General features: G+C 33.8%; 1 protein-coding gene across 1 annotated transcript; it reads left to right on the top strand.

The window, feature by feature from the left end:
- The first annotated feature begins 303 nt into the window (after positions 1 to 303).
- On the top strand, positions 304 to 27,179 carry LOC134841802 (phospholipid phosphatase 3-like). The gene is made up of 5 exons (XM_063857839.1): positions 304 to 806; positions 1,147 to 1,304; positions 4,739 to 4,879; positions 5,409 to 5,699; positions 26,968 to 27,179. The coding sequence occupies exons 1-5, from the start codon at positions 304 to 306 to the stop codon at positions 27,177 to 27,179; spliced, it is 1,305 nt and encodes a 434-aa protein (XP_063713909.1).
- The last annotated feature ends 624 nt before the right edge of the window (positions 27,180 to 27,803 follow it).

Here is a 27,803-nt window from a genome sequence, read left to right as displayed (position 1 = left end):
CTCTTCTAGACGAAGAAGAAAATAGGGAGAAAATAAGTTCCGACCGCATAAAATCACACATTTCAACTAAACAATCTGCGGTTTTATCTTCATAACATCAATTTTCAAGTATATACAATGCCGATAAAATTGAATAAAATGACCTGAAATTATCTTTCAAAATATGAGTTAAATAATTGATATTCGATTTAATTCGGTTGTCACTGTACATCTAATACTCGAAAAATTAACCTTTTAGCTCAATTACTTGAAGAACTAGCTCCATGATACTAACCGACAGTCGTGATCAAAATAGTCCCAGATATGAACAACCGTTCCCCGCCACCTTCATATTTGCACGCTAACCGCTACTCCGCCCAACAAAACTATCAGCATCAACCCAACCAGTACCAAAACCCTCATCAATTCAGAGTTCCATCAGCTTTTCCTCAAGTACCATTACACGTCTCGCCTTTTGCCTCCAATCCATCGACTTCTTTCGGAAATCCGACAGCTTACTCGACATATCCGACGTTTCCAGGCCACACAGCTCCAGAAGAACAGCCATACGCTGGCATAACTGGGGGTGTTTTAGAGGAAAGCGGTCTTACTAGTACTATGAGTGTTTTAGATCAGGAACCGTTTCATCTTTTACACCATCTCGCTTTTCCTTCGTCATCTAGTTCTGAATACCCTTTAAACTTCTCAGTTCCACAAGTGTTGCAGTCGCTGTTCGCTTATTGTTTTCTCTTCTCAGCCTCAAAGCTGATGCGACAGTCGGTGTTGCCTTTCAGAAGAGGTTTCTTCTGCCACGACCAATCCATCAGGTAAAAGCAAAACGACAAAACAAGCAAAAAAAGAAGGGCGAATTTCTAAGAAACTCTCAGAAGAGCGCATCTACTACAATTTTCATTGCCTAAAATACAAAAAATTATTTTTCAGTAGATGGCGTAACTTAGTTTTCTATTTCATTTTGAAATCTACTTTGAGGCTCTCCCTGTAAGAACAGCTTATTTTGTATGTTTTTGTATCAGCTAAAACTGACAAGTTGTTCGAAATTAAACTAAACCTTAATAACCCCTGAATTTCTCTAAAATTCGGATATCGGACAGCAACTGAGTCATTTTTTGTTCATGCCATATTGAGGGATTCGTGTGTTTTGTGCAGCTACCCGTTTCGCCAATCGACTGTGTCTTCGTCCCTTGTCTACTTAATCGGATACTCCTCCAACATGCTGGCCATACTATGTGTGGAATGGACACTCGCATTCATAATCTACAGTCACGGCAGGAATAGCAGAAGTCGGAAAGTCTCTTCGCCTTCAGGTGAATATCTCGAAACTCTGGATAAAAGCCGTTGAATTATCAACAGAAAAAAAAGAAAAAGGCAGCAGATTGAATCTATCCATCCATTCAGTCTTGTTTTTTTTCATACGCTGTATTTTGATGTTTCGAAGAGTGGGAGCCGCAGTGACCTTCATGGACAAAAGTTTTATTCATTTAAAACTTTAAAATTTTTATTTCAATGCGAAATATTTTTAGCATCCTGAATAAAAAAATTTAAGTTTTAATGGAATAATTTTTGTAGTCTCAAAGACCATTAGAATAGTGCGTAGTCCATTCGCTTTTTTGTATTAGATTCCAAACTCAATCTCTATTCTGCATTTTTTTTCGGAAATTAGTGTGAATAGTTAAATACTACCCCAAGCATGTATATTCCTCGCTTTTTTTCAAAAACTGGAACAGAACAGAGAGTTTAAATCAATTTTAGTCCGTTTTTATACAAAAAAGCTTGAGTTTCATTTTTTTAATAATCAATCATAATCCAATTTGGTTGCTGCTACTTTTTTACTGAATTTTCTACCAATTATACGCAGATTAGATTGTATACGTTTTATACAGATTGTAAAAGCATTTTTCAAATATAAAAACAGATTTTTTTCAATAAAGAGCAACATACTTAAAACATAGAATCTGAGGCTAAAAACTAATTTTTTTGCAGCATCTACAAATGATTGTTTTATAAAGATTTTTTTCTTTGGGTTATCCACACATTATATTCAGAAAATGGTAGGGGTTATACAAAAATTGGTTTTTGAGCAAAAAGTTGAATCACTTTTGGTAAAAAAGAATCAACTTATCTGCTTCGATATGGTTAGCAGAAAGGCAAATTTTAATGACATATCAATTCCATACTACATTTTTTAATGATTGATTACAAAATAAAAATTCATTGCAATCAATACAGTATAAAAATTATTACAATAAAAACTGCCCGTTTTTTTACTGCTGGAAAAGCTATACTGTACCTAAAATATTTTTATACTAATTTCGCTACCCAAGAGTATTGTAATTGGTGAGTAATTTTATAGGTGAATGACTGAAAACTTGGTTTTGTTCAATAGTAGTAATATGTTAATAAGTTTGAATTACTTTTTTAAGAAGATAAAACTCAAAAAATGTATTTTTCAAAATCTTTCATAGTTTAGTTTTCTCGCCGCTAATGATCGTTGGATTAAAAAACTTGCTGTCTCGTTCTTTGTTTTTTGTATACGTTTTGGCGACGAATATCTAGTATGGACAGAGTTTGATACAAAATCCAAAATTTTTTCTTGCCAGCACTTTTGAATAAAAAGAATGTTGGTGAAGTTGACATGCTTTGCATGAAATTCCAAACCTCGCCTATAATTGTTAAAATAAGTGAAGCTGACCTTCTATACAGCTCCACAATTTTTAAAAGGAAGAGACCAATTATGACAGAAATTTTTTTAAATACTCAAAAATTTCAACATTCCTTTGTAAATTCTAACGAAGCTTTTTCTTTCAAATAACTTAGGCTCAGATTGAGTTGTTCTGAAAAAGTTAGTTGCTAAAATTATTTTGAGACGTTGCAAAAATCAAACCCCCTAGCCCATAAATTCCAATTTTTTGGTTAAAAAAAACAAAACGTTTGTGATTTTTTAAATAAAAGTATTGTTCCAAGCTGTCAAAATTAAATAAACTGTAGTTATTTTGACACAAAAATTTCAAATTGGTTCGATTTTATTTTTTTGAGAGCTTTGCGTTTTCCTATTACCCGTGCCATGTCATGCTAAGAAAAAACTGGTTATTTGAAAACTCGGAAAAAAATCAGCATTGTTTGTGGTTTGAAAACCTTGTCTTGCGCAGCACACTCAAAGTACTCAAGTTTCATTTTGCGTCTCATTCGTTTGGTACCTCAAAAAACCGCAGATAGAGAGCCAACTGTTGAATTGAAATACCACAAAAAGAAGTTCAAATTCAACAATTGGGAATTAATTTCAACAAACAGTTAAAGAACTGGACGTTCAACTTCATCACAAAAAAACTCAAACAAAACAAAGACAATTTTAAGTATATAAGTGTAACAAACCTACTTTCAATCAATACACTTTTTTGTTCGAGTTCAATATATTCTATATCCTTTTCATTTAAACAAAGATTAAAAGACATGAGAACATTATTCGCCCAAGTTGCACTTTTGTCTGTTGTTATGATTGAGCTATTTTCTTCCTTTATTGCATCAAAGTGTTTTCATGTGTCCCGACAAAAAAGTCATGTGCAAAACGAATCTCTTTTCATTTTCCTGATAATGAAGCAATAAATTAGCAGTCATAACAGCAGCAAAAAGTGCACCTTGGGCGAGCAATGTTCTCATGTCTATTGCCTTTTCTTTAAATGAAGAAGATGTTCAATGACTTGAGTTTGAATAGTGAGCTTTGTTTTGTTTGAAAGTTTTGTTTCACTTATATGGTTAAAAAATGTCAGTGATGCATTCGAATTTCATGTGTTAACTTTGAACTTCTTTTTCTTCTTTTGGACTTTTTGTATATTTTGAATTCTCTAATGTTGAGTTTGAAGATTCAGAATGACGTATTTGATTTACAAAAGGTTGATTATACACTTTCAGTATTTTTTAGTGAATGATTTCCAGTGTGTGCATTGTCTGATGTCAAATTTTATTCCAATTTAGAAGGAGTAGAGCAAAAAATTTATTTTTTAAGCTCATGCAAACTAAGTTTTCAGTTTTAGAAAATTTATAATTAAACGATTCAATTAAGATTTATTAACGCTGCCACAACACAAGGTTAACAAATCTAAAAAAAACTAATGACTTTGAAACTTGAAAAAAAAGTATTCCTGTTTTGATAGTGTTTATAATTTGAAGTGTTTATAATTATAGTTTATATACTAACTTTTTTTGGCGCGCGCTCCCCCTCAAAGTTAGTATATATTGGCGCCGAAGGCGCCTTTAGAAAAATTTTAGGGTCGGTCGGCCAAAAATGGATTTCTGAAAAAGTATCAAAGGGGGGACTCTTTGGGTCGACAGGGGGTCAAATCCCTGAGGGGGGGGGGGGAAATGGTGAGAAATATTTGAAAAGATTTCAAATTTTGTCGAATCCCCCCCTAAATCCGCTACTGATTGACACTTTGTAAATATAACTTTTGTTTTGTGGTAACTGGATCAAAAGAATAATTTAAAATTCCACTGGGAATTGTGAAAATTAGAATGCATTTTTGAAAGTGCTTCGAATTTTTTTTAAAATGGATTATGCCTTCTCGTACGGATCATAGATGTTTTGCAAAACAACAAACTTTCAACTGCTAACATATCAGCGTGCTATTTTTGTTTTTAGTTTGTATGTTGAGATGCTGCTTCAGACAATAATACGTTTCAGTCTTCTTGGATGAAAAATAACGAGAGTTCTTTTTGTGCCAGAGGTATCATTCATTATGTTCAGGTGTGCCTGGATTTGGCTGGTTGAGGAGACTCCTCTGGCGCTCTGGGCTGTTCTTCGGATCCCTGGTCCACTGCAGCCTTCCCTTCCTATTCGGAGGAGTGCTCTGCATGACAATCACTGACCTCGGAAAATTCACCATTGGTAAGGTAAAATCAATTTTAGAAAAAAAAAGTTAAATCAAAACATACTTCCAAATATAGTTTATCAATATGCGCTTTTTGTAGAAGCATACATGCACACTTCTTATGATAGAAGGGTAGCTTTTTAATAGATTATGGTGCACAAAAGGGGAGTTTTAGATTACATCATAGCGATTCGATACGTGATTGACTCTCTCTGCTTTTTTTCTGGAGTTACTTCAAACAACGTAACTTTCACGCCATTTCAAAATGTTTTCACAATCTAGATATCTCATTTTCAGGTGCTACTTTCGATTTACTTTTTCCAATGGACTTGTCTAAGATCAATTGCCCAACATTCATAAATTTGTTTAAGACAACTTATCCACAATAGAAAGGACTGACATACGTGCAGTTATGCTTATTACTTGAAGTTGCTAAATTCTATTTTTTGGGGAAAATCCAATTTCTGCGCTGAGTAATTTCTGCGCCTCACCCGGAAGCATGAACGCGTAAATACACGTTATGACATGATTCCCGTTTTTGACTAGGAAGATTGAGACCCCACTTTCTAAGTGTGTGCGAACCCAACTGGGATCTAGTTAACTGCTCCTCCTCGCCCTCAGGGGGCTCCTACATCCTACACGACGTCTGCACCGGAGATCCAGCAGCTATCCGGGACGCCAGACTTTCGTTTCCCTCCGGGCACTCCTCACTGGCTTTCTACGTGGCCACTTTCCTGGTGCTGTATCTGCATAAAAGAGCCAGACCTTACATTCCACTGGCACCTCTGCTGACTCCTATGGTCACTCTAGTGGCTCTGCTTTTGGCACTCTTTACAGGTGAAGAGAACAGTTTTTTTTACTTCACCAGAAAAGAAATTTTGACAGATTATCTGAAAGAATACAAGGTTTGATATAGATAATAATGTCAGGCAGAAGCCTCACATTGTTGTCAGGTTTTGTTATTCAAGCAGTTTTTTTTTGTTTTTTTTTGTAAGTAGACGTATTCAAATAAAATTTTTTACTATATTTGGCAGAAAAGAGGAATGCGAACCAGAGTCGAAATTTTTGCATAAAACTTTCCAGTAAAAGGGTCTGAATGAGCCCAATTTTTAGTACCATTGGTTCCCTAGTTATCACGGAAAAATGACGCCCAATTAGGAGCCCAATATTTAGAAAATGGGGCTCATTCATCTCATTACATGGCAAATCAAGGACCAAAAAATGGGTTCAATCATATTCTTTTCTACAAAAACATTTTTTCCTTGAGGGAATCGAACCGACCCATAGTGTACCCAAGACCTCTGTTCCACCTCTGTTCTATCAATAATTAAAGTTACTATTTTCTCTTTTTGGTCTATTTAAAATAAAATTGAGCTCATTTAGCTTATTTTGCTAAAATTTGGGCTCGTTTAATCCTTTTTTCTAGAATTGGGTTAAACCTGCACCCTCCATGGAAAAAATAGAGGCCAAAACGAGGTCCAATTTCGAGCCGGGAAGGAACCATGCTAATAAAAAGGAATCTTTTTGAGCGAGTGGAGAAAAGAGCTGCTAATGCTAAAGTGATTGAGATTTAAATTGAAAACTGCCATTTACACATTCTGAGCACCGCAAGTTTCCCTGAACATGAAGTAATCAAGTGTGTCAAATTTTGCGTAAAAAGCCTGTGTGCAAGCAAACTTGCCAGGACTAGGTACCTCTTCAAAAAATCCAGATTTACTGTCTAATCAATATAACGAAACAAACGCGATAGCATGCTGATACTCGGTTAGATCGGTCCAACAAATCAAGTGTGCGTCTAGGTTTTTCTCAATTTTCTCAAAAAGAAGGGGGATTTTCACAAAGTTTTTAGAAAAGTGTACAAATTAAAATGTACCTGTAAATCATTAGTAAATAGCATATGTTTTTCGTTTCAGCACACCGGAAATCCACTTTGAAATCATTTTTGTGAACAAAAAAACTTAGAACAAAAAAAAATCTTAGACTAAGTTAATACTGACTATATTAAGAAATTTTCTAATTCAGTCTATAAGAGTTTTCTACTTTAGACTAAAAAATAAATTAGTTTCTTAGCTTAGACTAATTTAAAAACTTAAGAACAAGCATAATCCGATTGATATTTTAGTTACAATGGATGAGAAAAAAATTCAGGACTGCTCAGTACAATATTACAACTGAGTTAGGACCGAGTTGGTTAACTCATAGAGTAATTTCGGATAGGGTACACCGTCTGCTCGTCACGCTATCTTATTTTCGGCCGGATAGATTCGTGCAACTTCTTAGTCTAATACCGATCCTAATCTTACTCTTATACTATCTAGTCTCAGGTTGTTTAACTAGTCTCTGCTAGGCTCAATAGATCTAGGGTATACTGGTTTATTGCGGCTGTTGAAGTGCTCGGGAGAGTCCAACTAATTTCTAAGTTAAATTCAAATCTCTCTGGTGCTGAAATTACAAGTAACTTCAGCACTTACAAATAAGTGGGTTGTTAGTTAGATGGATCATGATTGGTTAATATTAAATACTTTACATTGGTAAAATATCTAATTTATCCAATCATAAAATGTAGTTTAGATCAGGTTCCACCCATCCGGGTTTTACAGAGTTTTTTAGAATAGTTCTTCTGCAATTCGAAGGATGGATGATGGACGTTGGTGTTTGGCGAACATCTTATTTCTTCTGTTTCCTCTTTGTTAAAGAAGTTCCAGGAAGCTGGAGTTAGAGACATAAGACGTTGTGTCTTCTAGTGACAACGACTAAGTCTTTGCAACAAACTCAAATCTGATTTCAGAATGGTTTGCTATGTCAGGTTTTTCTGTTCTGCGTGGAGAACTTCTTTTGTGTCTGATCTAATTTGGGAATGGCGTGGAGATTGTGCGTGGAGGGGATGCCTGGTTACTCGGATCTGTACGTATACTTGAACATCGAGGTGGTCATTGGTCTAGTTCAATGAAGTCCTTTTCTGCGAAGTCAAGTCGTACTCTAAATCCTTTGAGTTGTGATTGTGAGTGGCATATCGATTGTGGTTGGCCATTCTCTCTCGAGTGTAGTGGGGTCGTTTTGTCTTTAGATGTTCGTCCTTGGTGTTGTATTCTGATCTATGTATTGCATAATGTAATTTACATTTTATAAAACATTTATTAGTTTAATATTTTTTAATTATGATTTTAGTTAGTTGTTTTCACAAAAGCTTTTTGTTTTAGTTCGGTTATTTTGAAGAGTTACTCACACTTGAGTAGCTCTTATTAAAAATAGAGGTGTGGTCACAAAGCGTGGATGTAGCGCGGTGGGTTAGGCCGGCTATAGAGCATGCTCAGGACGTCCTTCCTGGTGGGTTAGGCCAGGAGTGGGAGTATGATTTCATGCGGTTTTTGTGAGGGGTCCTGTTATGTGACAACGTTTTATGTTGGGTTTGTTGTGGTTTTTCTTATGTCTTGTTGGTTATGTCCTTTTTCCAAAAATCAAATTGTTCGTGGTATGGGTTTGTCTTTCGACTTTTTTGTGTTTTATTATTTCTTTCTTAGACTTTATAATAGTCTTCAAAAGAATAAATTATCCAGTTTTAAACTGGGTTAATCCGGTTTGGGTACCGTTGGTTTCCTTTTCTTAGTCATGCTGTTATTCTATGATTTGTGGTATTTAGTAAGCTGCGTTGGTTAGTTTTGTTTAGTATATGATTCCTTTCCAACCGGGTGATATTTTTAGTTTGAAGCAGTGGCCAAAGCAATTGAAGTGCCTTAATAGTGGTTAGTTCTTCAGTGCCTACTGCAAACTCATAAGGTGTGTTTTGGATTAAGTTATATAATTTGTGGTTAAATTTAGTGTTGTGGATGAATTCTAAAATTGGGATTTCTATAGGCTGTACAAACTCGTGCGGGATAAGGAAGGGTCGGGATTCTTCGGCGTTGAAGGTCTTGGTGATGGGGCAGAAAATGTACATTTGGGTTATGGGGTCATAATTACGAAGAATACCATGGAGGTTAGTGTCTTTAATACAATATGTGAAATTTAGGAAATACGGTGAAGTGTATTTTGAGTTGATGAATTGGAAACGATGGTGTGGTTGTCTAGATGGTGTGTGGAGGTCAAAGTGATTTTGGATGAAGCGATAATAACTATATGTATGTGTTTGTTTAGTGCGCAACATAATATCGTGTGAGCAGTGTAAATCTCTTTCGTGTGGTGCAAGGAAATGAAAGGTTAGTGAAAAGATTTGGAAGCGTTCTTTAAAACTTTCGTATGCCTGTGTGTTTGTTAGTGCTTCTGAAATAATGTGATCAAACTTTCGGTCGAAGATGTTTAGTGTAAATATATATGGTGTCTTGATGAAAAATTTCTCAGTAATTTGTGGATTAGCGAAGCGATCGTCGTCTAAGAATTGATCTTGGTTAGCTCTGATGATGTTGTGATCATAGTATTCGAGTGTATATTCGTTAGCTCTAGGTGCAGTGTGTGTTTTTAGTGATTTTTTATATCCAACGTAAGTAAATTGTCTAGCGGTTAGTGGTGTAGTGAGTCGATATAGCATGTCCGTATTTCGCTCTATATCGATGTGAGTGTTAGATAAAGGTAAGCAAAGAGGGTTAGTAAAATGATAATATGAGGTCCAAGAGAGAGTGGGCATTAAAACGTATTCATCTACAAAGTTGCGTGTTTCGTTAGTGTCGTGGGGGGTGTTTAAGGTGTATTGTGGGAATGAGGGTAAGGTGATGGCTAAAAATTCTTTTGTGTTAGTATGCTTGGGGTGGTTGATGTATTCACGGGCTGTTCCTGGTTTTGCTGGGAAAGGATGGTTGGGGAACTTTCTTTTAAAAGTGCGGTAAGCTCTATTAGTGTTGAGTGAAGATTCAGTTGATGTGGATGATGGTGCTAATGATTCAGTATAATTTGAAGAGGGTGTAGGGGTAGGGGGGTTGGATGATTTTATTGTGGAGGAGATTTGGTTTATGGTTGGGGTATTAAGGTGGTAGGGTTGTTGTTGAAGGGTAATAAAATTATCTAGCTCTGGGGAGATTCGGGGGGTGTCTGGAGAATGAGATGATTGGTCAGAATGGTATGAGGAGTAGGTTGGGGTAACTTGGGAAGCATAAGAGGGTGTGGGAGTGATTGGGTCAGGGTTATTGGATAATATGGGTTGAAAAGGGGGTTGAGAAAAATTAGAAGAGTTATGAAAATTATTGGATGGGGATGGTTCTGAGTCGGCAAATTCATCGGGGGTTTCAATATTCGGGTTATTGAGTTGTGAGATGGAATATAAAACTGAGATGTGTGAATTAGTGTCGGAATTCATGCCTGATGTTACATTACTAGGTGGAAAATCGGGTGGCGGAAAAGCAAAAAGTGGTATTATTGGGATTGGAGAGGTAAGATTGGTTGGGTGGGAATTTGATCGGTGTAGTGATCCAAGTTGGCGGCTCATCGTGGGCTAAAAAAATGATTATTTTGAGACTGAAAAGCGGTGGTATGGGGTTGTTCAATAATTTGTTCATAAGTATTATCATCTTGTGACTGGTGTGTCATTATATGTTGGATGGGACTTTGTGATGTGGTGAGTCGAAAATTTGGATTATGTGTGATGGCTAAATTTCGAAAATTTCGTGGGACTAGGGATAGTGGATGGTTATTTGGTAGGGGTGGTAATTGTGGTGCCGTTGGCGTTATGTCTACATTGTTATGTTCTTCGTCGTATGTATTTTGTCGTGTTGCTATTTTTGTGTTATATTCTTTTATTTGTGCGTCTAAAAGAATTTTGTTTATAGATGTAGAAAAGATTCCAAAAAATCCTGCAAAGAGTATGCGTGCTACGCTTGCTTGTCTGTTTACTTGTGTGTGTATAGCACATGTGTTGTAGATTCCTTTTAAAAGTGAGAAAAGAAATCCAATAAAGTTAAACATTGCGTATAAAATAGTCAATTTTTCTAAGATGTAGTAGGGCCATCCTAGAAAATCGAGGATCTCATTTTTGAGTGTAACAAAGCTAAAAATGTTAATTGGTGATATATCTTGGGGACGGTATTTTTCACCGTTTAGATATATATAATCTTTAATGTCTTTAAAATATCCGCTATAGTCTTGCGTGTAGATATCGGCAAATCCTGCGGTTTCTGCAAGTTTGCGTAAATTTTGATCTATTGATTGTCTTTGTATAGTGTCCATTTGTGTTAATAATTCTTGGAATTGTTGTGTTCTAATGTGATGTTGAATATCTGATTTTGAATAGATTCCTATTGATTGTAAGTCTATATTTGGGTTTCGAGCAATAGCGCGAATGCTTTCTGGTGAAAATTTTTTGAGTGATTGCATTAATGTGGGATATGGAGTGAGAAGATAATATTTATTTTCATCAGGGTTTAGTTGTACTACATTGTGGCTGTTTTCTGATCCACATGGGACTGCGGTATCCCAGAAATAGGTTCTTCGTGAAAGTGTATCCACGAAATGTACTTTATTCTTATAAAAGATAGGGATTCTTTTATAACATCGTTTATCTTCAAAAACGTATAGTGGTGATACTTTTTTAGTACAAGTATAAAACCATAAGATGTTTCCTTCATAGTCTAAAAAATTTGATCTATTTCCAGATAATAAGTATCCTGCATAGGGTATTTTTAATACTGCTAGTGCAAGTGATTGTAATATTTGTGTTCGTTCTAATTCGCATAGTTGGTGTAGTGTTTCTAATTCGGAGAGTGACATTTCTTGAAAAATTCGGCTAATTGTATAATCTAGTTTCATATCTAAATGAATATCATAGTGGATATTACCGAAATATGTAGTATTCATTAGTGATAATTCTTGTAAGCGTGTGCTTCTGGTGTCATGGGGTTTTAGATGTCCACCAGGTTGTCCGTTGCTTTTTTCAAAATTAACTGGTATATAGGATGTTCCTTCGTTTGGAGGATGACCTGTGGCATATGGGTCGATTTTTACTTTTCCAGTGGTCATGTCGGATCCTTTTTCGTATTCAACTAATATTTCAGAGTATTGTGTTCTGTGAAGTGGATTCCTGTATTTACATGCAAGTTCTGTTTCTTGATATATTTGAAAACGTGTCAATTTATTTTCTATATTGTCTATGTTTCTAAAATTAGAACTTAGTTTTCGTGATGGATGGACTTGTTCATATGGAATTGATTGTATAAAATATTTTTCGTGAAATTTTATCATACGAGCGTGTATTTTTGCTACTTGAAATGTTGTACATGTATCTTCGGGGAACCAAACAATTGTTGCTTGTGTTCTCGTTGTAGGGTCGCAATAACCTTGATCATTTTTACAAGGTAATCTGATTCCTTGATAGATCATTGTATTATCTGATAAATCTCGTGTTAGTTGTATTTTTTCGAGTTGTATTTTCCAATCGAAAAACATTATTTCTTGGTATCCTTTATTTTTTGTGTCTGCTTTGCAGTTTGATGGGTCATTTATACCAATGTGTGGTATCCAATGTTTATCGTGTAGGTCATAGGTTAATCGTCCGTGTGCGCCGTTATACGGGTATTTTTCGTCTAGTTTTATATGTCCTTGGTGTCTTTCAAGTTGTGATTGATGTACAGAGTCTGAAAAAACTTGAAAATTAACTAATTTTCTTTGGGAGTTTTTATTTTGTGTGATGTTTAGTCTAAGTAATTCATTTTTACAATCGTCGGGATTGAGATGTAAAAGACGTTCTATATTACTTTGATAGAATGATTCATGGTCAAGTCGGTTTTTGTTTCCGTTCGAGACTTGTGAACAATGTACTTTCTTTTCGGAAAATGTTGCTGTGAATTTATAACCTGTAACTGTTGTTGCTCGGGCTTTTGAATAGAGTGTTGCTATTACATCTGTGGTTTCTATAGCTTGTGGTTCTGTTTCACATTGTGATACTTGATTTATTGCATATTTATGTAGTGTTTTTTGTTCATTTTCTTCACAATCGTAATGTGTTACTAATAAATCTTGTGGTCCTGTACGAGGAGAAGGGTTTATGTTTTGATTTGAGATTACTAGAAAAAGGAGTTGGAGAAAAATTAATAATTTTAGAATATACATGTGTATGATAATCCTGAGTATGGATTATAAAATGTAATGTAGCCAATTGTGTTTTTGGTATATCTGTCGTATTTGTATATTACTTCAGTAGTTATAAACGGTGGTGGTAGTGATTGAGCTGTTATGTTAGGTGGGTTTAATGGGTAGGGATGTTGGGTAATATTGTTTAACTTAACTGTGATTTCAAACTTTAATTGTAAACTGTTTTGTTGGAGTATTTGAATATTGTGATTACGGATATCGTTGTGAATATCTTGGCGATATTGTAATCTATTAAGTGCCCAGTTATGAAGGCGGTTACTTTCTTGATGTTGTCCAAATAATGGTGGAGGTGCTGTAAATGTATTCCAATCTAATCTTAAAGGAATATTTATTGATGATTGTTCTCGATATCTGGCGTCGAGATTATTTGGAAAATTTAAGTTAAAAGGTGGTGGTGAAATCTGGCTTATTGATGGTGTTGATGGTAGTGATAATGTTTCTGGTAGTGATGAGGATGTTGTTGTATCCGTAGAAATATCTATTGGATTATTTACTAAATTTAATTCACCTTGTGTAAATGAATGTGTTGTCCAATATGGTAGTCGTGATGCCTGGTTTGGGGGGTTAAAGGGATTTTCACGTATTTGTTCAGATGTTGGTGTTGAACCTAAGTAATCTGATGGTAGGCTTGAGGTGCTACGTTGTGAAAGAATCGTAGGGGTTTCTGGTAATGTATCAATGGTGTTTTCTGGAGTGTTTTGTGATGGGGATTGAGGTATATCAAAGTGAACTCGGGGAGTTTGAAAATTTCTGTTTCGTCGAGGATGTATAATTTGTCTATTTATTTCGACTGTATTTTGGTTTTGACTAGGATTTCTTATTCTACTTAGTTCTTGTGGTAGTGTTGGGTATAGGTTATATGTTGGTTCGCTTAGAGGTGCTTGTCGTTGAACTGGTTCTAGTGGTTCTGATAAACGAGCATGTCGTTCTTCAAAAGTGTATGGATTGTCTTGAAAAGAAATTCGTGTAGATGTTTGAGGATTTTGAGTAGTTGAAGGTGGTGTTTGGTTATCTTGGGATGATGTCGGTGAAGACTGATTCTGTGACTGTTGGGTAGCAATTTTTGATGGATTTTTGAATTGTTACTTTAGTGGGAAGGTTTATGTTTATTATAATATTCTTCCAAAAAAAGAATTAGAAGGATTGTTGCTAGGGCAAATGTGAAGATTGCTTTCTTTATACATTTACATATTGTCAAAATGAGTGATGATAAGAATGCTATGAAAATTACAAACAATAAAAAAATATCAGTTCTACTGAAAATTGTTCGTATCATTTAGACAAGTTGTATAAATCGTACCTGTGGATATAATCAAGGGTTTTGGAAAGTTGGAGGAATAGTTCGAGAATAGTGTAGAAAATTAAAAAAATGTTACAAAAAATGATTAGGATTATTAGAAAAGATTCAAGTATATCAAAAAGAAATATTATAAAGGTTTCAAATATTGTAAAAAAATGTTTAAAATTTATGAGTATTTGAGTAACTGATTGAGAGAAGAGCATTTAAGAAATGATCTCTTGGTCGAATATTTTTTGCTGTTTGAGGCGATTTTCTAGTGTGGTCGGATTATTTATTAGTTTTTTGACAAGTGGGTTGAGTTTTGTAAAAAATTGTTGGGGGCAATTTTCATGGTGACTGGGAGGTCGTCTTTTTCTTTATTTTTGTTTGTCAAATGATCCGGGGTATGGTGAGATTTTTATACTTTAGGCTAATTAAAATGTTCATTTTGTTACTTTAGGCTAAGTTAACAAATTTGCTTTGGGGGTATTCGTGGTCTGAGTTGGGGAAATATTGTTGATCTTTGGGTTATTAGATAAGGGAGGGGTACGGTATTATGGTGATATTTATTTTAGTTGTCAAGTTGGAGTGGTTTGCTTATTTTTGACCTGGAGGTCGTAAAGTCATAGTTATAGATGTGCCTGGAGTTCTATATGATTCGTCTAATTGGTCTTAGTTTGAGTTAGGGAAAGTGACGGATTGGATGAATCCTATTGGTCTATTTTGAACTAGAATTATTACGTATTTGTCAGCATGTTATTTTGAAAAATGTAAATGAAAAATGTTTCGAAGGTTTCAAGATAGTGAAGTATAATGTTAAAATTACTTTTGAAATTCCACTTTCTTTAAAATTTTAGATTGGGGGATGAATACTTTATAGTTTTTACGTGGTTGATTTCGGAGTCTTGTTGTTTTTCTATTTTCTGATTTGTCGATTTGTTCTTGGGGTATTATTTGTTCGGTCATTTTTCTATTTTTTCTTTGTTTTGGGGATTCTTTATGGTTTTGTGTATTGTTTTTGGTGGTGGTTGGTTTTGTGTTTTGATTTTCGGTGGGGTTATCATTTTGTTCTGTGTTTTTCAGATGTGGTTCATTTTGAATGATTTTTAATCCTGTGAAAGAATATAATTGAGTTAATTCGCGGAGTGCGTATTCTTTTGGGTAATAAGGTAATAGGTTGTTTCGATGTTGAACGATTTCTTTTTTGTTTGAGTCGGTAATTTTATATGTGACATCAGTGGGTCTTGCAATTATTTGGTATGGTCCTTTTCGAAGGGGTTGTAATTTTTTAGAAATTCCTTTTTGAGTATTAAAATTAGGTATTAAAACAAATGTTCCAATTTTTAATTCGGAGGCTGGTGTAGAACGTGAATTGATTTGTTCATTAATGTTTTGTCTTTGTAATAACTTTTTTGTTATTTTTTGATAAATTTCATTGTGTTTTTTATCTCTATTTAGAATCCATTCGGTGTGTGTACCGGAGGCTAGTTTAAGAATTTGTGGGTGATGAAAATGATCTTCATCGTGTGTATGTAAAGGTAGGTTATAACAAATTGAATCTTTATTTGGTTGACAATAACCTTGTGCGTTTTTATGAGAATTTGCTGTAAACATTATTGGTTTGCGTGGCTTTTGGTTAAAAACCATTTCGTATGGTGACATTCCTAAAGTTGTCGTAATTTGTGAATTATACGCTAAGGGAAATAATTTTACATCTGCTGACCATTCGGTATATTTTGTATCATTTCCGTTGATGATACATCTAAGATATTCTTGTAATGAACGGTTCATACCTTCGACTAAGCCGTTTGTCCAAGGTGCATGAGATGTACGTGGTTTGTGTTTAATGTTATATAAATGACATAGTGTGATAATTTCATTATTTATGAATTCTGTACCGTTGTCTGTAACTAAAATTTCTGGTAGTCCGAATTTTGCTATCCAGTGTTCATAGAGTGTTGTGTAAGCGTAATAAGCGTTACAATGTGGTACTGGGTTAAGTGCTACATAATGTGTAAATGCGTCAACAATTACCATAATGTAGGAGTTTCCTTCTGATGAGGGTGAAATTGGTCCTTTAGTATCAAATGAGATACGATGATTAAAGTACAAACTTTGTCCTTTAAAATCTTGTTTTTGTGCTATTTGTTTTTGATTTGGGTAAGGTTTATTTAGTTGACATACTATACAGTCATTGCATAGTACTTTTATCCAAATTGGTGCATTTGGGAAATAAAAGTTTTGTATAAAATTTGAATATGTTTTCTCTGATCCAGAGTGTCCTTTAATATTTTGTGTATGTGAAATATTAAAAGCTATAAGAATCATACTTAAAGGGAGACATGGAACTGTAGATTCATTCAGGTTATACTCTAAAAGGTCTGTATTTTCGTTAATTGTTGTGCTGTTAAATTTGCGAAAGTATCGGAGGAGTGTTTTGTTTCCTAGAATGGTTGAATCTGCCTTGACAGGTTTAGTTTTATATTTGTGCCATGATTTTAGTTGTCTAATTATCGGGTCAAGATTTTGATATTGTTTCAGTGTTGAAATTGTAATCGTTTCTGTTGGAGGGAGAAAAATGTTTTCAATTTCGAATTTAGATAAGGGTATTGTATCAAGTGGGTCGTGAAGGTCAAAAACTTGATTTATTGTGTATTTTGAATCATTTGTTTGTGGTCCTGATAAATTTATTTTATCAGTTAAATCTTCTTTTTCAATTAGTGGAAAATGGTCTTTTTTAGGCGGGTGTTGTTTTGTTCGTTTTTGTTGGGTGTTATTTTTTATCCATTGAGAATATGGGATTGGTTTGAAAGTTGATGTTCCAAGTAAATCAACTTCATAATGATTATTTTGACAATCTAAATAAAGTGGGAAATGTTGTAAACTATTTATTTGTGATTGTTCAATATCAGTTTTTACTGCATATTTGCATTCCAATCGGGGTGATGTTTCGTTTTCTGCAAGGTAGAATTTTATGTTTTTGGGTATTTCAACTGTTGTTTTTCGTGTAAGTAATTCAGGTGGTGTATTTCGACTTAAGGTGTCTGGTAATGCAAGATTTTTTCCTGCAGTCCAAACTATATGTAAGTTTGGAAATTTCATTAGAATTAGTTGAAATCTGTAAACTCGGTGGTTTGGGTTAGATTTTTGTGTAAAGAGAAAGATGATTGGTTTATGGTCTGTGAATAGAACTGTTGGATGTTTTGATCCAAGTATCAGAAATTCATATTCTGTCAGTGTATATATTATGGCTGTACATTCTCTCATTAGAGTTGAGAGTCGTAGCTCTGCTTGAGTGAATAATCGAGAATTTGCTGATATGAGGTTCATTTTATTTGTACCATTATGTGATTGTAATAGTGCTGCACCGATGCCAAAGTTCGAAGCATCGCACATTGCATAAAATGGTTGATTTGAATCTGGAATTGTGTTTGAAATTTGTTCAGTTAAAAGTTTCTTTATTTCTTCAAATCGTGTTTGATGTTCTGTGTTCCATTCAAAATTATTTTGTTGTCTAAGGATGTTATAAAATGGTCGTAGATATAATTGCATTTTATAAACATATTTACTTAAAAAGTTTAACATTCCAAGAAATTCTTGGATTTTCTTTTTATTTGTTGGTGGTTGAAGTTTTTGAATAGCGTCAATGCGTGATTTCAATGGAGTGATTGTTTTTCTTTCTATATTATGTCCTAAGAATTTAACTCTTGTCAAAAAGAAGTGTGATTTATCGGGGGCGGCCTTCAGATTTTCGTTCTGAAGTATTTGGTGATATTTTTCTAAAACATTGAACATCTCGTCTTTTGTTTGTGATTGCATAAAAACATCGTCTAAATAGGTGATTGCGTTTTTCTTGAGTGTCAGTGGTCTAAAAATTTTGCTCATAAAAGCTGAAAATGCTGCTGGTCCTATGGATATTCCATAGAATAAGCGGTTGAATTCATATTGTTGGTTTCCGATAACAAATTGTGTTAAACGTCGTGATTGTTCATCTAGTGGCATTTGATTGTATGCACTATTCATATCGGCGGTTGTAAAGTATTTGCCGTTTATTTTTGTTAAAATAACTTGTATTGGTTCAATGGGCCAATTACATTTTGATTCATCTATAAGTGAATTGAGGTATCTAGCATCGAGAACGATTTTCAATGATTCTCCTTTAGCTAGAATGATAACAGGGTTGATAAATGTGTTGCCTTTTGGTTGTTCTTCTTTGTTTACTGGTGATATAATGTTGTATTGTTCTAAAATGTCGAGTAATCTGTTCACTTTATCATGTAAGTGAATTGGTACTTTACTTGCTCTCTGTTTTTTGAAAACTGCGTCTGGTTTTAACGGGAGATGTAGTGATGAACTGATTTTTCCAACATCGAATTTTGATGTTGCATAGACTGATGAATATTTAATTAGCTGTTTGGCTAATTTTTCGAATTCGTCTTGTGTTATTTGTGAATGTTGGAAATTAAACATTGTTAAAAATTTTTGTTGGTCCTCTGTGTAGTTACTTATGTTGAATGTAGGTTTGAAATATGGAGTTTTTGTGAAATAATCCGTATTTCTGTTTTCGTTACTTATTATATTATTTATAGATAATTCTTCATTAAGAATTGTAGATTGGCAAATATCTAGTAATTGGAGTATATTATTTACGCGATAGGCTTTTTCGTGTATTGGTGATATTGTAGCGTTGGTTTCACAATATCCTAAAAGTCCTAAAGGTAATGTTACTTGGTAAGGTGTGTTGTTATAGACATGTAAGGAAATGATATCGGAATTCGAATTTTTCAAATATTTTATGGATGAGATTGTGATTTTGAAAAATTTGTGAATAGGTTTGAATTCAAATTCTGACATATAAAATTTTTGTTTGTTTTGTTCTTTATCATTTTGGTGAACTTGTTTGATTGAAAAATTATAGATATTTCCTGATAGTGGTTTTAGGTGTTTTCTTTGTTGGTTAAATATCGGGTAGAATTTTGAAAAGAATGGTGGTTGTTTATTTAATCTTTGAAAAAATGTTAAGGATGTTTCTTTTGTTTTTGTATATTTATTTTTGATTAATATTTTACTATTTAGTATGTTAATTGTTGGTATATACTTCGAAATAAATGGTATTCCAATGATATTATATTTAATGTCAGTGATATGGAATATTTGTTTAAATGGCTTATTTAAAATTTTGCTTTGTTCCATTGTTCTGGTGGGGAGGAGAAATAATTGGATTTTTCCGTAGTTTATCAATGTTGATCCTTGTGCTGTTGCTAACTTACTGGAGGTTTCAAGAGGTGTTAGCTTTGGGTGTAAAGTTTTTATTTCATTCCATGTGGGGATGTTTATTATGTTTGATTCTGCTCCTGAATCAATTAAAAAATCTATTTCAAGGTCTGGTGGTTGAAATTCTTTATTTCTTGGGCTTTCTAAGAGAAATGGTATTGTCCAAATTTTTTCTTTGGGTTGTTCTTTTTGTATATTTTGATAAATGTGGTTTGTATTCAAGCATTTTGTTTTGGTATTTTTATTGGTTTGATTTGTAGTGTTAATCTCATTTGTTTCTTGCGTCGTTGGTGTGGAATTTATGGGTGTAGTGTAATAATTTTGAAGAAATTCTGATTGATTTTCATATATGTGTGATGAAAAGGGTTGTTCATATATGACAGATTCATAGTCATTTTCGACTTTTATCATATTGATAGAAAGAGTGTTTTCAGTATCACTTTCTGAATCTGATGATGTACAGTTTATTTGATTGAGTTGTAACGTATCAGTTACTGTGTCATCAATACCTGGAGGGTCTGATGTTGTTTCTGGGTTAGATTGTACTTGATTGATTTGTCTTTGATGTTTAGGTGTACTACTTCTGTGGCGATTATTAGAATTATTATAGTTATTATTATTCCGGTGTGGTGATTGGGAATAATTTCTATAACGATTATTATAACTTGGGTGTCGATTTTGTGAATTATTTCGCGATCTATTTTGATAATTGTTGTTTGGTCTGTTATAGTTCGATCTATTATATGAGTTATTCCTTGATTGATTGTTCGGGTAATTCTGGTTTCGGTTGTTTGAATAACTTCTATTTCGATTATAGGAGTAGTTTCTATTCCTATTGTATGATGAATTTCGTGATTGGTTGTTTGGATAGTAGTTATTTCTTGATTGGGAATTAGATCTAGAAACAAATCGTTGTGTATTTGAATTTGATCTGGAGTAGTTATTTCGACTATTTGGTCTATTGTAGTGATTTTTTGATGAATTATTCGTGTTTCTTCGTTCTGGTGATCTTCCTCTATAACTTGAGTTATATGGTGATTGATTTCTTGTATAATTTGTATTGTTCGGGAGTGGTTTTCCTGAACTGTTGTTGCTGTAAACTGTTTTGTTCGGTAGATTTTGATCTTTTTTCATGTATTGATAGAATGATTTATTTGGTTCTTTATATTTTTGAGGTTTATTTTGATTGTCTTGCTGTTTTTGTCTACATTCGGAAATACTATGTCCGTATCGTCGGCAATAATTACACCATTTTTTGAAAGATGGTTTGCCTTTAAAGTTTGGGTTCTTTTCATAAATATTGAGTATTTCAATGATTTTTTCAACGAGGTCTGTCTCTGATTCCTGTATATTATTAATATTAGTGGGAGTCGTTTCAATTCTGTTAACGTATTGTAATTTCAGATTTTCCGTTTCTTCTAGTTTCATCGTGATTTCTGCTTGTTCTAATTTGTCTACTAGTTTTCGAAAATCTAAATCGGGTTCTCGAATTGAAGAAGGATGGGATGCTCTCTTTTTTATTGCTATTTTCCTTAATTGTGGTGTTAAGGTCATCATTAAGATTTCTGTCATCTTTGTGTTTTTATAGTCATGTGTATTTAATGAATATGCTTTTCGAACTAGTGTTTCGATTCGTACTGCTATTTGCTTGATGGTTTCGTTTGGTAATCTGCGAATTTCATTACATAAAACTCTTTGTTGTTGTTTGTTTCTTTCGGAGTCAAACATTTTTGAAAATTCCTGTGTAAACCTTTTCCAGTTTGATTTTATTTCTAGAGGTAGTACTGAAAACCATTTTTGGGCTGCGCCATCTAAGGTTGTTTGTATTAACGCTGTGCGTCGATGTATCCAATTTTGATGTAGTGGCGTATTAATTGGTTCAGGTCCAATATTTAAAATCAGGTTTGCTGTTACTGCATTTAAATAATCTTCTACAGAGTATTCAGGGTCTGTTCCTGTGAAAACCATTAAAGGTTTGTTTGATGTTATTGATGATCCACCCATAAGGTATGGATTCATTGTCATTTGTAATGATTCTGCTGCATTTGGCATTTGAGAAAAATTCGAAAGTTGGTTTCTTGTTATTTCATGTTGTTGGAGATAATATGGGAGTGGTATTTCATTTTGCATTTGTGATGCTTGATACGAGTGTGCAGTCATTGGATTTTGTTGTTGAATTGGTTGAAAAGATTGTGTATTAATTAGATTTTGTTGTTGAATTGGTTGTTGATGTTGTGCATCTATTGGTTGTGGAGAAAAATTTCTATGATTTGTACGTGTTCTCTGTATTCCTTGTCTACGATATTCTTGAGTATTTGGTGCAAATATATCTGGTTGTAAGAAATCATCATCTGAGGATAAATAATCCATTTGATAAGATGTCTGTTTTTTATTTTTATTTTGTTGAAAAAATGGGTAATTTTCACTGTGATCCTGTGGAGGATTTGTTTGGAAATTTATTGAATTAGGTTGGGTCATTGGGTTATCCCAATTTCGAGATCTTGTATATTGGTTAAAATTTCTTTGTGGTTGGTTATATGTTTTTGATGGATGTGTATAATTATAATTATGGTCTGCAAAGTTGTTTCTAGTGAATGTTTTGCGTGTTTTTGATGGTATTGTCATGGGTCTGTATGTTTGGTAATCCATATGTGAATATTTAGGGGCAACCGAAGGTTTAACGGTTGATTGTAAGGTTACCTGTGTTTGTGAAGGATTTGTATTTCTTGGTGTTGTTAAATTTGGGCGTATTGGTGAAATACTTTGTTGTGTAGTTGTTGTGTGTACAATTTCTTCATTTATGAAGTGTGATGGTGTCTGGATATCTTGTTGAGTAAGATTCCTAGTTCCATTGAGGTTTTCATTGTGTATAACTGTAGAGTTTAAACTATTATTTTGTGTATCGGGCAAAAATGTATTATAGTTTAATGGTGTTGCATCAATGGTTAATGGTATTACTTTTACATAATCTCTTATGTAAGATATCGTACTTATTGCTTGACTTGAGATTGTTTGTGGGAAGCTTATAAATGCGGGATGAGACCATTCGGGGTCCCAAACATAATCTGATTGTTCTGTGATAGCGGTATCATCGTTCGAGTTTTGGGGTCTAAAATTTTTTCTTGCTTGTGCAATTAAATCAATATTGTGTGTGAAATAATCTATTATGAACCATGCCAAAATTTTTTGTAGATCGTGTTTTGTATGTTGTGAAACGTCGTCTTTCGTGAAATTTTCTTTAATGATGTTTAAATAACTAGAGAGTAGTGTGATTTCATGTCGTACTCTTAAATGTTTAGATGTTTCTGTGGGTGAGACATTTGTTATTGGGATTTCGTTTTCTAATATCGAAATATAACTATATATTATTGCGAAAACTTCATTGGTGAATATGGAGTTTGCTCTTTGTGAGTTATGATATTGGATGCTTTTTATTTATTCTGAAAAAACTTTTGAAAATTCTAAATCAAGATCGTCTGTTTGAATTGTATATTTTCTATTATTATGGTTTGGTGAGGTGAATTCTATGGAGTAGATTCCATACTGTTGTGTTATGTTGCATATATCTTTTAAGTAGTGGTCTATGATTTGTCTTTTGATTTTTACATCTGGGAATTCTGTTTTACATGGACTGATTCCGGGTTCAGATAAATTTAATAATAAATTTTTGCAAAATATATGCTGTCCTCTATCAGTGGTTGCATCTACTATAAAAGGAAAGATTTCATCATCATCTGGACTTTCTTCACCTGGGGTGTGCGTTGAGCTCATTTTTTCGTTCGATGACTGTTAATATGTAATTATTAATGTGTCGAATTGGTTGATTCCAATTGTATAAATGTACTGGTTTGTGTTTATACTGCTTTTTTATTCTTCTTTTTCCTCTTTTTGATGAATTTGAAGTTGTTTCTGAGTCAGAAAAATATAATTGATCGTGAAGTGGGTAATTTTTATCTATTGATTCTTTTAGTTTGTAAAGTTCGTCTAAACTGTTGGTTTCTGATTCTGAAAATGCGTTTCGATTTTTTGAAAATCTTTTTCGTGTTATTTGTCTTTGTTTCGTTATTATTTTTCTTTTTAGTGTTTGTCGTTTTGTTCGAATGTATCCAACTGTTTGTGTATGAGGTGTGATTACAAGGTCGTATTTTTTGTTATCTATTTCACAATTGTGTAAAACGATTGTTTGTTTATTTCCTAGGTTTTTAAATGACATAAGGTTTAGGATGACGGATGCAAAAGGTTGTTAAATGGTTTCTATTTTCTTAAACTGTTAGTTCTTACGATTTTTTGGTTAGCTTAACCTGGGTCTGTTTGTTCAGGGTTGGAGAGAAAAGTATATCGATTCCGAAGAATGATTTTTTACTTTCTCGTGGCTAGTATAAGTTAAGGTGTTAACTTACTTAATCTTACTTAGGGGTAGTGATTGTGTTCAAGGGTTGGAGAATAGTAAATCGATCCACAAGGTTCAGGTATAATTAGAACGCGAGTAGTTCGTTAGATACTATTTTAAACTTACTAAGTCTAAGATTTATCCTGGGTCTGTTAAGAGGGGGGGTCAAGTGAAGGATGAATAACCGAAGTTCTTCACTGTTTATCCTAATTTGAATGATTAGTTTTGTTTAAAAATTTCTATTAGTCTTAGGTCTTTAGAAAGGGTTGGGTAGTGAATCGACGTTTGAGGTCGTTAGACACTAATTAAGTGGGTGGGGGAGAACAAAGTTGTTCTGTTTGATCCAAGGATAAGCCTTGATGATCAAATTTGAAATTTAATTAAGTAGAAAATGATTTAAGATCCAAGGATAAGCCTTGATGATCTGGTTTTAAAATTAAGTGAATTTAAGTTTTAATAAAATTTTAAATATGTGTAAAGGAAAGTTTTAGTGTTTTGATGATATTAGTGGGTTTATGATTGCTGTTATGTTTTAGGTGATGGAGCTGGAACAACAGGATGATTTATGATTACTAACCATTTATTGTCATGCTACTAATTTTTATTTTTTATTTTTCAATAAATATTTTTCAAACATGTTTTGTATATTACTGCAGAATTTTAGGAAAACGATCTTAGATCTTTTTATCAATCGTTATTGTATATTAATAATTTTGTTTAGCGCCTGAAATGATTTTGAAGATTAACTTCAAGGTTTTATGTTTGCAAATGAAAATCTAAATTCATTGCCAGTAATATTCTAAATATAAAAGTTTGTTCTGGTTTTTGCCTAACTATCATATAGCTATATGGCAAGTTTCTACTTTGTCGTATGTCGTCTCTGGTTCGAGGTCTTCTTCCAATTCCGGGTAGTTCTGTTATGGTTCGGAATATTGGCTCTGATCTATTGAGTCGTAGAGACATTTCGATTAAATTATTGTCGTATAACATTTTTTAAATGTTTTTGTCTAATTTCTAATCTATTTTGGTTAATTCTAAGCTATTAAGGTCTTGTTCGAGACTTATGGTCGCACCAGATGAGTTAGGACCGAGTTGGTTAACTCATAGAGTAATTTCGGATAGGGTACACCGTCTGCTCGTCACGCTATCTTATTTTCGGCCGGATAGATTCGTGCAACTTCTTAGTCTAATACCGATCCTAATCTTACTCTTATACTATCTAGTCTCAGGTTGTTTAACTAGTCTCTGCTAGGCTCAATAGATCTAGGGTATACTGGTTTATTGCGGCTGTTGAAGTGCTCGGGAGAGTCCAACTAATTTCTAAGTTAAATTCAAATCTCTCTGGTGCTGAAATTACAAGTAACTTCAGCACTTACAAATAAGTGGGTTGTTAGTTAGATGGATCATGATTGGTTAATATTAAATACTTTACATTGGTAAAATATCTAATTTATCCAATCATAAAATGTAGTTTAGATCAGGTTCCACAACCTTGTTTTTCGACTTTTGTTATAGTTATCATTTGAATGACTTTACATAATTAGATATTCATTCTCTCCTCTTGTCTTTGTTGCCATTAATTGTGTTCATAGCAAGCACTGGCAGGGCAATTGGCTAGAAAATAATAGAAAACAAGAGGAGTCAGTTCAAGCCCAAAAAAGACAAAAAGTTTAACAATTTCTCTTTTTTTAAGTTTGATCTGTTTAAAAATGTATCATTTGTTTCAATAAAATACAGTGCTGATATAAATTATCCGGACAAACAAACAAAATTAGAAATTTCAAACCCTTTTTTCTCAAATTGGTTCAAGATTGGACAAATAGTGAAAAGAACAAAATTGCTCAAAATTTCACCAGAATTTTTATGGCACATTTTCCCCCGAAATTCTGAACCAAAATTTTATTCCAAAAATAAGTCATTATGTTTTTTTTTGCTGAATCGAGAATTAAACTGAAACTACCAGGTTTTTTGATAAAAAATTATAACAAAAAAACCTCGTACACAGCCCAACAAAATTTTAGAAGGGTAAAATTTTCAAAAGTTTTCGTAAAACGTTTGAAATTTGTCTTTAACCAAAGATTTTGATTTGTATATTGTGAAAATGGTTTTTAGGGTATCAACCAAAATATTATTCTCTTAAAAAGATTTTTGAAAGTAATACCTTTCTAAAATTTTGTTTGGCAGTGTAAGAAGTTTTTTTTCTTAATTTTATGAGCCATTAATTTAGCCGTTTCAGTGTAATTCTTAATTGAATAAAAATCGCCAAAATGACCTATTTTTGGGGTAAAATTTTGGCTCAGAATTTTGGGGAAAAACTGCACCATACTAATTCTGGTGAAATTCTGTGCAATTTTTGTACTCTTCACTTTTGTCTAATCTTAACCAATTTTGAGAAAAACGCGTTTAAGTTTTCAATGTTGTTCGCTTTGTCCGGTTAATTCAAATCAACACTGTATCTGGAAGGTCTTTCAAAATAGTACATATTTTTGATCATATCGATTTGTTTTGCTTCTTACACGCTAGGGTTTGAACAGAACAGTCCTGTAGACAACTTTTGCTTACAGTCCACGCGTCAATCTTTCATATCCCTCAGTTACCGCTACTAATCTCGCTCGCAATCGTGCAAAATGGTATGAAATTACAGAGATGTAACCTACTCGAGGCAAACGTTATGAGCCAACAGCAAAAATCTGAGAAACCTGAGGCACCCCCCGCGCTCTGAGTAACTGGCTCAATTTTTTTTCAAACTTTTGTTTAATCAAAATTAAGAGATTCCACTATTTGACAATTTAGCTTGGCTCCTTGACCAGAAAACAAATCACCAACAACTTGGCATTAACTTCAAACATACAATAAAAAGCCAGAAGTTTGGAACAGTCAGAAAAAACAATCCGTTAATTTTCGGTAGATTTTGCATGCAAACTTGCTATTTTGGCGATACAAACGCTGTATGATAAATTAACTTAATCATACAGTTCTCTTTTAAGGTTTTTTATTTTTAAAATATTGTTTCTCTGTTACATGTTTTTGCTACTTTCTATAACCAAAATTTTCATGTTCTTTTTTAAACAATTTATAGTTATTTTCAGCCCTCAGCAGAGTGAGTGACAACAAACACCACCCCTCTGATGTACTGGCTGGAAGTATAGTGGGGGTACTCTGTGCCTCATACGCTGCATTCCTCCTACCCTCCGTCTCCCCCCGACTGCAGCTCAAAACCACCCGAGGAGTACTCCCCAATGAGAGCCGAGGGTTTAGAGGGGGTGAAAGTAGCTCGGAAAGCAGCGACGACGAAGAATAGACTGACCCTAACAACCAAATCAAATTTTGGGCCCATTCAAGCAATAAATTATTAAGTGAGGTCAAAATCAAACTGCTTGTCAAAAAACATCTTAAATTAAAGCTTCAGTTTAAATCTTCATGTTTCAGAAAATCTTCTTCTTTAAATTGAAAATTCAGCTCGAATTTTCAGCAATTAAGCAATTAGACATTTCAGCAGTTAAGCCCAAAATTTCAAGCGGGCTTTCGGTTCAAAAGTACAAGTCGTCAAAAAACGCAAATCATCAGTTGCAGTTTTTGGTTTCAAACTCGTAGAAAAATGCAGTGTACAAAGAGGCGGTACAACAGGGTACAAAGAGGGTAACAAATTTAATATGTAGAATAAACAAGTTAACAAACCACAGAACAAAAAGTGCGTGCTGGCGCTGAAAGGAACAAGGGAAATATCTCCCCCTAAATCAAAATAGGGGTAAGATAGTTCACGAGGTTAAAAAGGATAATTTTGCAGGCCAATCAGTCTTGAGCTTAATACATGCAGCCTTACTGGTTCAATTTGCCATTTAATTTTAGAAGGGAGATTGTTCACTTGGTCTTTTTAGGGGGAGATGGTTCGCATCGCGTAAACTGATGCTATTAAGTTTTTATA

This window comes from Symsagittifera roscoffensis, chromosome 3 (genome assembly GCF_963678635.1).
Source record: "Symsagittifera roscoffensis chromosome 3, txSymRosc1.1, whole genome shotgun sequence".
NCBI classification, from domain to species: Eukaryota; Metazoa; Xenacoelomorpha; order Acoela; family Convolutidae; genus Symsagittifera; species Symsagittifera roscoffensis.
Note: the sequence above shows the minus strand (reverse complement) of the source record. Positions and strands in the feature narration are given on the sequence as shown.